A 14,351-nucleotide genomic window follows, 5' to 3' on the forward strand; every position below is an offset into this window, starting at 1 on the left:
TTTTAGTAAAATTGATTGTTTCTTTTTGGTAAGTTTTATTTAATTATGTCAACAACACTGTATTAATATTCCTAAAATTGAGCTAAAAATTATTTTGAATTACAAATTATAAACATTTTCTAATTATCGAAACAGAATTATATGAAACTGGCTTCTTTGTTCTTTCAAGTGTTAAAAATGTTGTGGAACCAAAGATTATTTCTTCTGTGGAGGATGTTGTGGTTTCTTATGATGGAATGTAGGCTCTAGCACTGGGCTGGACATCTGAATGCTTGATGGATCTCTCTCTCTTGTAATCTTTCAAGGACACCAACCCTATTCTTCAAATCCTTTCATCGGAACACTGAATTTGTGTATAACCTCCTTCAATGCTCTTTGCAATGAATACACATAAAGGCTGTATCATGTCCTGCTAAAGGTAGCTTCACAAAAGGGAACAAGTAGAGCACATAATATAATCCTGATTTGTAGGACAATTGTCCTCAGTTCTCCCCTGAACCAAAGCATTGCTCTTTTTAGCTATTTTAGCCTAAATTTAATTTAAAAATAACATACACTAGGAAATATGAAAATAATAATGCTATACTAATCCTGCTTATTTGACAACAGTACAAACTATGCTACTTTAAATTACATTATGTACTATGTTATAAAAGTTACATGTCTACATTGCTATAAATTTAGTTAATGGACCTAATTAAAACTATTCTAACATTAATTAAATTCTTACAAAACTACACGGAAAACCACCAAGTAGCACCTACTGTTCCTATATCACCACTGCATCAATGACAGGAGAATCCAAATGCTCCTATACTGATATAACACAATCCTATTCTGATAACACTATTTTTAGCATTAGTAGAGGCATATGATGCAAGAAAGCAAGCTTATACAGCATCAACCAAAAAAAAAGAAAAAAATAATAATTCATGTATAAGGTTTCAGAAATAAGAAGTCTACAGAAATGTGATGATATAAGGATTATTGCACTTAAATTAAATTTATTTGTGTGTAGCAATTAAGACTGTATTACATGTAAATTGTGTATGTTCCTGTATGCTATATGTTATTAATATCTTCCCCCCCCCCACTCTCTCTGTTACACAAACATTAAGGCCAAGTAAAGAAAAATCAAATTCGCTAACTTAATCAGATAAACAAAAAACAATAACTACACTACTAATTTTAAACAAAAGTTAACAAAAAACAACTAAGCAATAAAGAAAGTTCCACTTAGCAGCTCTCAAAAATGTGATCTGATTCAAAGCTAAACTCAAAGCAGATCTCCTTCAAATATGGGAATTGTAGATATCTTTCTCCTATAATTTAATGGAGTCCCATACATCTGATATGGTATATGAGGGGATATCAAAAATTTTATACCCTTACCTGGAAATAATAGCCCTAGAAAGCCCTAGTAAATAGGCCTTATAGCCCTTAGACTTCACCGGAACTTTAATCTTTTTCTATGTTCTTCCCACGTATAGTAACACATTTCTCCCATCTATAGATCAGTTGTTTAATGCCTTGGTCATAGAAGACTGCACTTTTTGCCTGAAACCACAATTCCACTTCATCAATGGCTTCCTGAGACAAATCAAAGCGGTGTCCATACAATGATTTCTTCATTTCTTGAAACAAGAAGTTTTTTTTTTTTTGGTAGTTGTTGGCGCATAGGCTTCTGTGGCCATAATGCACCTCCCAAGGTTTTTGCAGTACTTTGATCCAAGCCCGAGGCGGGAATCGAACCCGCGACCTTTGGGTTGCCAGGCAGGCACTTTACCCACCCGGCTAGCCCGGTCGGCTGAAACAAGAAGTCTGACGGTGCTAAGTCAGGAGAATAGGGTGGGTGGGTGCTGCAGTAGCAGAAATCCAACAGTTGGCGAGAGCAATACATTCAACAACACTTCTGCAAAGGTGTCAGTAATCTTGAAATCCATTGTGGGGAGACCTTAGACATGTGCAGATGGTCATGTAAAATGCTGTAGGAAGATCCATAATTAATTCCCACTGCATTTGCGATGAAATGAATTGTCACACGTCTGTCACTCAGCACCAGCTGCTCAACCTTTCCAACTGTCTCAACGTTTGTGGATGTTGATGGCCTTTTTTTCTCTTGACTCATCAAAGACACTTGTACGACTGCACTGGAACTCCCATTTCCACTTTTTTAGTGTCATAGGATGGACAATTCTGCACATAAACAGCTTTCATTTCTTCGTCAATTTCCTGAGCTTTCTTGCCCTGCAAATGCAGGAACTTGATCACTGCTCGATACTCCAATTTGTCAACCATAGCGTCCTTCCTCACATTCCAGTCTCCACCTCTGGTGTGCGATCATCTACGGGAATGAAATTTCACATGTTAGTTATTGAATATGTAACAACTTATATTAAAAATGGCATCTTCCTACTGATGTTTTATCTAGGTCAGGGTATACTGAAAGAATTCGTGAATAATTTCATGTATAAGGTTTCAGAAATAAGAAGTTAACAGAAATGTGATGACCTAAGGATTATTGCACTAAAGTGAAATTTATTTGTATGTGGCAATCACAAGACTGTATTACATATAAATTGTGTACGTTCCTGTATGCTACATGTTATTAATCTCTCTCTCTCTCTCTCTCTCTCTCTCTCTCTCTCTCTGTTACACAAACATGTAAACAAAACTAATTATATGAAACTATATATTGAATTAGAATTTTTTCTTAATTGTGACTTGTAATGTACTTCAAAACATAATAATTAGTTAACTGTCATTTATTTCAATGTCTTCTTTGAATTTCAGGAGCTTTCTTAATGTCTGAATTACATACAGACTAAAACTAATAACACTGGCATTAGCAAGAAATATATCACTATGAGAGAAATGAAGCCATGCTTACCCTTTATCATGCATACAAACAGTAGGAACCCAGCACCAATATCAACAATAAAAAAAACAAGCATGGAATGACTTCCCAAAAGAGGTGTCCAAACTAAAACACAATTAAAACCTTTTCTAAGATACTTGATTGCCAAGTTTTTTTGTTTTTTTTTTTAAATCACATACCTGTTCATCCCTCATTAAAGCTGGTTTAGAATAGTGCTTTTCAATGATATGAGGATGCTGTAAAAAAGAGCGAAAATAACTCTCCAGACTATTTTCATTGATTGCTAAGCACAGCCATGCCCTACTATGTTGTAAATAGGTGGTTGCAGTTGTTGTTAGACCATGTAAGAACTGAACTATATTTCTAGGAGTAAATTCTTTTACAAATGGCCAGTACCCTAACTGGAACTGTTTTAACCTAATATAAAAAAAAATAACACCAACTTAAAAACATCTTAATACATTTAACCTAATTTTAGTCAGCAATTTAGAATATATACAGTTGAACTTCATTAATGCAAACTCAATTTATACAAAATTCTCATTTGCACAAAGTAGATATCATTTCCCTGCAAAAGAACAGGCACAGTTCAATCCTAATTAATTAAAATTTAACATATTCTCAAATAAAACATTTGCTTTTTAGATATTCCTTGAAGGGCATGATACATTGGTAAACTGTGTTATTTGAAGATAAAGCACGCAAATCTATGTTGGTTTAATTGTTTATTTCCGATATACACATATTTTCAAATTATAAATAAACGTATTTAAACCAATGTACATTTGAGTGCCTTATTATCTTCAAATAAAAACATTCTCTGTTCCAGGAGAGCCTAGCAATGGTGGAAAATTAAATAAACCAGGCCAGCAGAAGTGTTTGGTTTGTGTCAAAATTTTTCAGTCTTGATTACTGAGAGTGCACAGAGAATATCTTCAGGGGAAAAAAATATATATTTTCATGATTCTAGATCATTGTACAGTACAATCTGCTGAGACATTGAAGCTGAATGAAAGCATTAACCTGGCAATGGTTGTATGCCAGTTTGTTGCAAAGGTGATTGTGCAGCACATGACAGGTAGCCTGTTATTTTATTATTATTATTTTTTTTTATTATGAAAAAGTTCTTGATTTTTTTTTAATTGTTTACAGTATACCAATAACATCATATTTTCTTAATAAAATGAAATATTTATTGCATACAACTTCTTTAATAAAAATTTTAAATACTTAATAATGCTGTTTTTTTTGCATGTTATTTTTTAAAAATTATTTCTGTTGAAACTTAAAAAAAAAAAAAAAAAACTCATAAAATATAAATATGATCCTAATAGTCACTTCCATTTTTCAGGGCAGCAAAACATTAAGAGTAAAACGTTGAAATTATGCATGGCATACATTTCACTTATAGATTATGTGTGAAAGCAGAAATATGCAGAAACTTTTAAAATTATGCTGAAAAACAAATTACAATCACAAAATATAAACAAGATCCTGATAGTTACTTTGATTTTTCAGGGTAAAAAACTGTTAAGAGCACAAAATTTCAAAATTACACACACTTCTGCTTGTATACACCTACCACTAGATTACCTCACATCCGATAACACATACATCCCATAGTGATACTGTTTGTCCAATATACAGACATACGTATATCTGCAGTTATGTATAGTTTTTCATCTTTTTCTGCACTATGATGTTATCCTAGTAAATGATTACACACTAATTGTGGATTCCTGTAATCGTCTGGAGTATGAACAGAAAATTTATTTATTAAAAGCTAATATGTCACGTAAGTCCAAAAGTAAAACTAAAAGACTTCAGCTTCACTTTCAGAATTGTTTTAGGCACATGCTTCTCTAGTTATGCATTCATAGTTTTCATGTTTTAGTGGAACAATAACTTGTAGAAGTGGTTTTTACAGCATGGTTCAAATAGGCAAAAAGAGAAAAAGTGAGGGTGCCCCTGGGATTAAAAAGAAAAAGTCTATGGATCAAGGGATTCTTTTCATCTTTGAGCAGTATTATTAAGATGAACCACGGATCAATGGTTCATCTCAAAGGAGCATATGGGCTTCGTTGGTGAATCTAAGCAGTTGTTAATCTAAATGATCAATTTAACATACAGTTTCTCAATAAAATTGCATCCAAATGCATCAAACATACTAGAAAACACTGATGGCTTCTAATAACATTGATAATGTCTGCACTGTAGGTAAGAATGCATGCAAGACAAGCTGTGCAAATGAAATTTGATTCCTTCTTTAAATTAGTTTTTATGTCTCCTTTAATGTTAATACTGTGGTTCTCCTTTTATTAGCTTCTGTGATACTAATTATTATATCTCTTTACTTCAGTTATGTTGTTTCTTTTCTCATTGCTTCTCTCGATAAATAAAGAAAATCTAAATATTATTTTTATTACTGTTAAACAAAGCAGCTAAAAGTTTTTAATAATTTATAAGGCTTATTACAAGCCACATTATTACAAAACCTGAAAATTCAGGTCCCTTTGTATATTAACAAGAATCTGCTATAATAATAATACTTAAAGCATTGAAGAACAACATAAAATAAACTAAAATGAAAAAATAAACTGTGGAACAGTAAAATAAGAAAACATAAAATAAAAATATATTATCTTGAGAGAAACTATATTATACAATAAAGCAATGCTGTTGTTCCTCAATGATTAACCTAATTTTCAGTTTACTTCCCTATAAGGGGGGGGAGGGTCATTGAAAAAAGTTTGTGGCCTGAGTATGAGAGGGTAGTGGTACAGTGTTAAAAATTTCTATATTTAATGTATAGCACTTCAAATAGTAACCTTCCAAGTGGCATGCAGTTTCAATAACATCCTTATTTTTAATTACTGGTCCTGAATTCAAGAAAGTTGAGTAAATGAGGAGAGATGGACAAAATCAGTCACTGTGCAGTCATACAATATTTGGGAAAAAATGGACTAACACCAAAGGCAATTTATGAGGATGCTCCTTATTCCATGGTTAAGAAGTGGGCAACAGAATTTAAATGAGGGAAGGAGAGCCTGGAAGATGATGCACACTGAAGACCAGCAAAGCCCATCACTCCAGAAGTTGTTGGCAGTGTGTATGATCTGGTGATGAGTGAGCAACAAGTGATAGTTCAGTATATTGCCAGTATCTTGGGCATATCATCTGAACGTGCATACCACATAAGAGAGGTTTTGCTGTGGAAAAGGTGTCAGCACAATGGATTCCAAAGTTGTTGACAGCAGATCAAAAACAAACAAGGGTTGTCATGTCAAGTGAACATTTGCATCATTTTCAAGCAGATCCAGCCAATTTCCTTGCAAGGTTTGTGACCATGGATGAGACATGATCCATCACTTTCAGTCAGAGACAAAGGAGTCCAAACAGTGGAAATACAGCTCTTCTCCTGCTCCAAAGAAAACCAAAGTTTCTTCTGCTGGCAAGGTGATGGCAATGGTTTTTGGGATGCTGATGGAGTGTTGCTAGTGGATTACCTTCAGAAAGGACAGACAGTCACAGGGGCATATTATGCAGACTTTGTGAGGTGTATACATGAAAACAAAGACAAATGCTGAAGAACACTCAGCAAAGAAGTCATGCTCCAGCAGGGCAACACCACTGCTCGTAAGTCTGTCGTTGCCATGGTTCCACTGCATGAGTAAGGCTTTGAAATCTTGGACTATCCGCTACATTCACCAGATCTAACAGATTTAGACTTTCACTTATTTCCTAATTTGAAAAAATACCTGGCTGGCATCTGTTTTTCAACAGACGGTAATATCACTGCTGCATTCCTGGAGGTACAAGAGAAAACTTTCTTCACAACTGGAATCAATGCATTACAGTATTAGTGGCAAAAGCATATTGACTCCAAAAGGGTCTATGTAGAAAAGTAACTTGTTACCTGACTCTTCAAATAAATCCTTCATACTCAAGGTCACAAAACTTTTCAAATACCCCACATAATTAAAGAGTTATAGAATATAAAGTTGATTTCTAATCTATATTTTTTGGGATGATCTGCAAGATCATCCCAAAAAATATAGATTAGAAATCTAGTTAAGAATGCTGCAAGTTAAGAATGTTGCATATCGCAATTGGATCGCATCCAAATCTCCCACTTCATTTTTTAACTATGCAAAAACTTGCAACAATTGTGAAACAGTTATTAATCAATCCAAACATGATTTTGAACAGGCTAAAAGTAGAAAACTTGTTTCTTGTCCATGGTAATCAGGCATTCTGGTCTCTTGCCAAAATGCTATTGACAGTCCATTTGTACTTGGTTAAACCTGATGTTTCTATTGCATCCTCAGCTAAAGATACGGTTGACTTTCTTTCCGTATAAGAATTAAGCCAATTTACTTGCTGTATAGCAATTAAAGCAGCTTACTTTCTGTATAAGAATTAAGTCAACTTACTTTCTGTATAATTCTCACATTGACAACCTAGTAAACCACCTCCTACCATACCAAACAAATTCCACTAATTGCCTCCTTTGGTTTTCTAACAGAAGGATGTTGAAAATTCTTGATGCCAAGAAAGCACTAAATGCTAACAGCATTCCTCAACTTGTTCTCCAAATCTGTGCTCTTGAGTATGTTCCTGTTTTGTGTTGCCTTTTTACACTTTCTTATTCAACTGGTGTTTTTCCTTCTGCTTGGAAATTTGCTCATATCCAGCCAGTCCCCAAGAAGATAAATCTCTCCCATCCAATCATTGCCCTATTGCATTTAATTCTACTCTTTCCAAAGTAATGGAGAAACCCATAAATCACCAACTCTTAAACTATCTTGAAATCTTTCATCTGATCAATGACTGCCAATATGGATTCTGTCAGTGTATCTACTTGTGACATATTCACTTCTGGACAAATTTGAGGGAAAAGTTTTGTGGAGAAGTTTGAAACACAAGCAGTTGCTTTTGACATGTCTAGGGCTTTTGATCTTCTTTGGCATACAGGTCTTCTAAACAACTTCTCATCTTATGGATTGCCAACTGTTATATGCAACTGGTTTTATGTAATGTTAGATGGCTCCTTTTTGTCTAACTTTTCCACTAATGCTGGTGTTCCCCATGGTTCAGTTCTTTGTCCCACTCTTTTCCTCTTGTATATTAATGAACTTCTTCCACTGATTGGAAATCCTATCCTAGTTTGCTGATAATAGCACACTACATTCCATCTTCCAGTTTCAGAAACCTTGTCCTGCACAAACAGATTCAACTTCTTGAATATTCTCTACCAAGTCCTAATGCTGATCTCCAAGTAATTCTTCAGTGAGAAAACTTAGTTACTTCTATCCCTCTAAAACTCAGTCATGTCTTATTTCTCACAACAAAGAGTCTATGCTCTACCTTCTTTGCTCATCTTCAGTGACACTCAGATTTCTAGTAAGATCACATATTTCTAGTAGTAATAATACTAATTTCTAACCTCTCTTGTCTTAAGCATATCACAAATATTAGATTTTCTTTTTTACATCAATGTGAATTTTAGTTCCTTCATTTTTGGTTTGTCTTTCAATCTGTCTCAATAACTGTTTTGTTACTGAAGAAGTCTGGCCATAAAAAAATTTTTTTTTAATTTATTTATTCATAAAATAATTAGAAGAAATTTTTTTAGGCTTTGTTAAAGCTTCTTTTTGTATATAATTATCAAGTTCTCTAAAAACAAATTTAAAATTAGTGGCTTTTTTTTTACTGTCCAATCATCAAGTGTGCTAGCTCCACATAGCATCTCACAATGCCACTCTCCACTTGTGTCAGATAATGTCTACATTCGTCACTGTTATGCACACAAGTTTATTTTAAGTTGTTTTCTGATAGTGAAGATAATACCCACACATGAAGGCAATAATAAATAAGTTATTAAAATATGTCTAAAGTGCAATAGACAGGGTAGGTATTTTAAAAAATTAATTAAAAATGTTTTCAGTATAAAAAATAGGTTCATAATAGACAAAAATCAAGTTAGCTTCAAAAGGTGAATAATTCTGAATTATTCCATGCCTTTATTACAATATAATAATGATGTAAAAATGTCCACCAACATGCCTACTGATGATGTATTTTTATCACGCCCAATAGAGGGTTAAAATAATGCACACAACCATGTAATTTAATAACTAATAAAATTACATGTACTGACCCATGAAGTAAAGTTCTTTCTAAACAATCACAAAGCTGCTGGACTTCCAAAACATCCCCAGACAGGCCATCCTCGGGGAGATGGCTACTGGCATAGTCCTGAACCTAAAGACAAGTATTTTAAAAATATATTACTTCTGAAAAATGTTTATTATGAAAGGAAAACAAAATGAATTTTTGCATTTAATATTTATGAATACTAGTTTATTCATGTATACAGTCAGATGGGTAAGGATTACAAAAAATGGAATACATAAATTACAATTACATTATCACTGACTATATTACAGATACCAAGCTAAATTCTACAAGTTATATTTAAGACAATCTGATGAATTTAAGAGATGTGGAGGGGGGGGGGGGGAATGAATTATGTAATGACATCTCAGTATACCATTCATGCATTCCCAAAGAAAATAGTCTTAGTATGCAGTGATATAACACAGCTATACTCAGATATTTTAAAAGTGAAAGGGCTTTTCATGGAGGACAAGTGTTTTTAGCAGACTAAGCCCTAGTGTTTTTAGCAATTCACATGCCCATTGAGATGGAATGAAACTTATCTATTCCAAACTCTTCAACAAATATTTGAAGCATTTTTGTTGATTTGTCTTCTGCAGCTCCTGAAACAAATGAACGATATAGACAGACATGTACCATATATTTTGGCATATAAGTCAACCATTTAAACACAAAAAAAAAAAAAAATCAAAAATTCTGAGGGCAACTTACGAGAATATGAAATTGAAGTATGAAGAGAGATGGTTTGGTTTTGGTTTTTTTTTTTTTTTTTTAGGAGAGCAACTAAGGCCATATTGCTCCGGGAATATGCGGTGGTCATTCCCTGACCTTTCCGCATCCTCCGTATTTGGTGGTGACAGGCTCGAACCCCGGTCTAATCAAGAAGCATGTGCTACGCACTGCTGCTCCTTCCCACCTGGCTACGAAGGCGCTCCATGAAGAGAGAAAAGAAGAATACGATATGAGAAGTATAAAATCCTAAGCTCAAATTAAAGGCACATGTAAGAGTTAGAAAGACATGAATAATATCAATATAATTTACTACATATTTATTTTGACAAAAATATACGTTGATCACCTAAACTCAAGAATTTGTTCACCTTCTTCATAAGAAAAAAAACCGTTCACAAAATTCACTGGGAGTTGTTTTTGGGTTTACTTTTTGAGATGTCTTTTGAGTATTACCATATTCTTACAGCAAATGTGCTTCCATATTGAGTAATTGTTTATAGAGAAACCAATTTGTTGTGCAGCACTAAACATACAAGGAATGGCTCTGTTACATAATTAAAGTTTTTTTTCTCTCTCTCTCTCTCTCTCTCATTCATACCATCAGTAATAGCAATGTCACATTATTACCAATGCTTTTAGGTTGTATGACTTATTATTATTATTATTAGCCATATGGTGCATGGAAGTCATATGCTGCACCAGCCAAAAAAAATTTCTGAGTTATCCTGAGAGAGAGAAGTAGAAGGAAATCACCAAGAAAGAGAAGAATGATGATATCCAGCTCAGGACCCTGGGTGTGCCAAGCCCATACTCACCAGATGTGAACCCCTGGAGTTCCTGCTTTAATGTTTTGGAAACCAACGTGATGCTTGAACCTATTAAACCACCCATTCCTTTCTAGCGTCAGTGTCCATGGCTGCACTTCCACCACACACTTTTTTGTAAGACCAGCCATGACGAGTGTTAAATTTCTGGAACCATCTACCTGAACTTTTAAATTCTTCTGTATCCATTCGATGCCAATTCAGCCTTAGCTTTTAAAAGATTACCATCTATGGGAATGTTTTTTTGCACGCATCACCATTAGCCATTCCAAAAGTAACTTTTCAAGATCCAGATATGTCACCTTTCATGCTCGAATCCAACCCGGTGCAGCAGATTTCTCTAAACTTTCAATCTTTTTCCAACCTTTCAGAATAGTGAACAGGGTACTCTTAGAAATGCAAAAATGTTTGGCAATCAGTCTTAGAATGCACACCATTATTTACAGCTTGCAAAATTCTATTTTATCTGCAATTGGCAAAGCTATCCGCTTTCTTGAAGCCATACCAATAAACATACACACATTGAAATGAACTTCTAGCCAATGTTCATTTCATTTCTGCACTGCGAGAAAAGAGTGTGGGATATCTTAAAAAAATGATTTCTCATGGTCAGGCTGCAATTATTTCAATATATTTCAGTGTTCTTCCCAGGACCTATCGAATGGGCGCACCGCCCGGTGAATTTAACTGACCACCCGGCTAAAATTTAAGCCATATCATACAGTACTGCGATTCTCACAGTACTGTATGATACTGTTCGCTGATCTCAATCAATATTAATTTGAACATACTATGCGATTGAGATCAATGCAACAGGAACATAATGTTAAATTATGCAATGAATTTTTGCTCTGGATTGCTTAAGTCACATTAATAAATAACAGAAAATTTTATAATATTGCAAAGTATTACTTCCTCACTCAGCTATTTCATAATGCCACCCAGCTGGCAAAATTTTCTGGGAAGAACCCTGTATTTGAAGCGTTTTGTCATTTTTAAATGTGAATACAGTGGAAATATCGTAATGTGAACCCAATAACATGTTGTTTTTTGGTAATTCATTCCCAGACCTCAGAAGTTGAAATTTTTACTATATAACTTAGCTATTTATCTCTCTAAAAGATGATTTTTATATAATGGAAATTGTACATATTAATTTAAAAAAAAAAAATGATTAAAACTAATATACTGATAAAAGCACAACACAAAAAATCACTTCAACTAAAGGAGATGAAAAAACAAAACATGCGGCCAGCACATTTACAAATGCTGCTATCAGCTGAGAGGAAGGACCATGTGATCCGATTTGAGATCGGATCACGTGAGTATACAATCGTAAGCCCATTCCATCGTAAAATGAAATAAGTAGGCACTGGTTAATATGATCACTGGTTAGCGGAATCAGCCACTTTAATCTAAAAGCCAATTCAAATCATTAAAATGCACTACACTTTCATCGTTATCATATGTTCAGTTATAAGAATCAATTTTAAACACCTTGTGATATTTTTCTAAAGAACATTTCTGGAGGTCAACTAAGATAAAACAATTTGCAGTTTCCAGTTTATTGGGCTTTTCTGTTACTGCAACCTATTATAAAGGGGTAGTAAACTCAATCTTATTGCATTTGCGATAATACTGATAGCTGGAATTCTGTGGGTTTTTATGTTATTATTAGCATTAGCATTAGTAGAGGCATATGATGCAAGAAAGCAAGCTTATGCAGCATCAGCCAAAAAAAAAAAAAAAAACCCCTTCCACTTCACCCCTCCGTTCATTCGAAATACCTGTCCAGCTGAGGCTTAAATTTATTTAGGCTACCAACTTCCATAACAAGGGATGGAAGTCTGTTCCACCAACCAACTACCCGCTGGCTAAAGGCAAATTTCCGCACATCTATCCTACATCTGTCTTTCCTCAATTTGAATTTATGCCCTCTCAGGTGATTATTCTGAGCAAGAAGAAGAATCCCATCAGCACTGAGCATGCTTAAACCATTCAAGGCTTTATACACCTCTATCAGATCACTTCACCGGTGCCTAGTCTCCAGACACTGTAATTTGCAAAACTTAAGCCTTTCTTCGTACGAGCAACCCTTTGTTCCATTCACTAATCTTGTTGCCCTTCTCTGTACTCGTTCCAGCAGCTCTACATCCTTCTTGAAATGAGGCCTCCAGACCTGTATACAGTACTCAAGGTGTGGCCTGACCATTGCTTATAGAAGGGAATAATCACCTCCTTATCCCTGCTAGAAAAATTCCTGTATATCATTGACAAGACACCATGAGCTACTCTTGCAGCCCATCTGGTGATGGTGAAATGTGTTTCCCCTTCCATGAAATCATATAAAAACATAAATACATTTTCAAAATCTTCTCTTCATCCCTATTTTTTAAGCTTGGTAAAATTGTTACTCCGTATCTCACTTGCACGTATCATGTCAGTTGCAATTTGTGCTTGCAGTGTTCTTTGTTATCGATTGCTTGTCTTTTTTACTGTTTTTAATTTTACAACCCCACCAAAAAATGTCCGTGAACAGAAAGATCAGCTAGTTGGTATATACATATTACAGTACATATTAAGCTATGTACATAACTGTAAATTTATTTTTATTTTGCTAACCTGTAGAAAATATTCTTGCAATTTTCACATATCATTTAATTTTGTTAATTGGTAATGTAATAAAGTGCAAATTTGTGATCTCCACTTTTATAGCCTTGGATAATATTCCTCCTATTTTTGCTTATTAGAATTGCCATTTTATAGAATTAAAACTCAATTCGCAAAAGTGATCAAAATGACCAGCGCTTACCACATATCGTATAGTGAATGGTATTTTATTATGGAGAGTCCATCATAAAGTTGTTTGTTTGTTTGTTATTTGGTTTTTAGGAGCATTAGCAACTAAGGCCATATTGCTCCGGGGATATGCGGTGGTCATTCCCTAACCTTTCCATATCCTTCGTTTTACTGTTTTTTATTTGGTGGTCACGGACTCGAACCCCAATCTAATCAAGAAGCATGTGCTACGCACTGCTGCTCCTGTGCACCTGGCTATGGAGGCACCCCATCATAAAGTGATTTGATCATATTGCACATGTAATGCAGTAGGGCCACATGTCCAAAATTACATATTTTACACAGCAATGATTTGAATGTGATTGTTCATGATAATAAATGTTGTAGTAACAGTTCCACGTTTGTGACCAAAATATGGTCACATAATATGGTTTGTGACCATAATATAGTCACCAAACGTGGAACTGTTACTTAATTAATTACATAATTTTTTATCATGAACAATCACATTCAAATCATTGCTGTGTAAAATATGTAATTTTGGACATGTGGCCCTACTGCATTACATGTGCGATATAGTGAACCAATTGTAAAGCGGGGGTTTCCCATATTGTAATAAAAAAGTAAACATTCATTCAGATTAAGAGGTAGAAATTTATGATCATTATAGAGAAATTCTTTTATTTTCAATATCGTTATACAGAATATAAAATAGCATTAGGTTAATGAGAAATTGGCTGGGACCAACCACATAGGATGTTATAATGTGTTGGGATGTTAAAAAGTGGGTCGCTATAAAGAGCTCTGACTGTATATGACTAATCATATTTGTGATTAATCACGAATTTAAGTTGACTTATAGACAAAAATATATAATAACTGCTTCACAGGCTTGATGCACTTCCTTACAACAATCCTGACTGCTGAAAATTTTCTGA

General features: G+C 34.3%; 1 protein-coding gene across 2 annotated transcripts in view; it reads right to left on the reverse strand.

Moving 5' to 3' along the window:
• The window catches only part of prd1 (pleckstrin homology domain-containing protein pruning defect 1), a 218,090-nt gene that overhangs the window by 174,696 nt on the left and 29,043 nt on the right, over nt 1-14,351 (reverse strand). For both annotated transcript variants that reach the window (XM_090382672.1, XM_090382670.1), the window contains exons 2-3: nt 9,039-9,142; nt 3,058-3,295 (exon numbers count right to left, since the gene is read on the reverse strand). In XM_090382672.1, coding sequence (XP_090238798.1) covers nt 3,058-3,295; nt 9,039-9,142 — 342 coding nt within the window. The remainder of the gene's footprint in view (nt 1-3,057; nt 3,296-9,038; nt 9,143-14,351) is intronic.

Source organism: Mastigoproctus giganteus, chromosome 10, assembly GCF_048544385.1.
Source record: "Mastigoproctus giganteus isolate SK-2022 chromosome 10, ASM4854438v1, whole genome shotgun sequence".
In the NCBI taxonomy this organism is placed as follows: Eukaryota; Metazoa; Arthropoda; class Arachnida; order Uropygi; family Thelyphonidae; genus Mastigoproctus; species Mastigoproctus giganteus.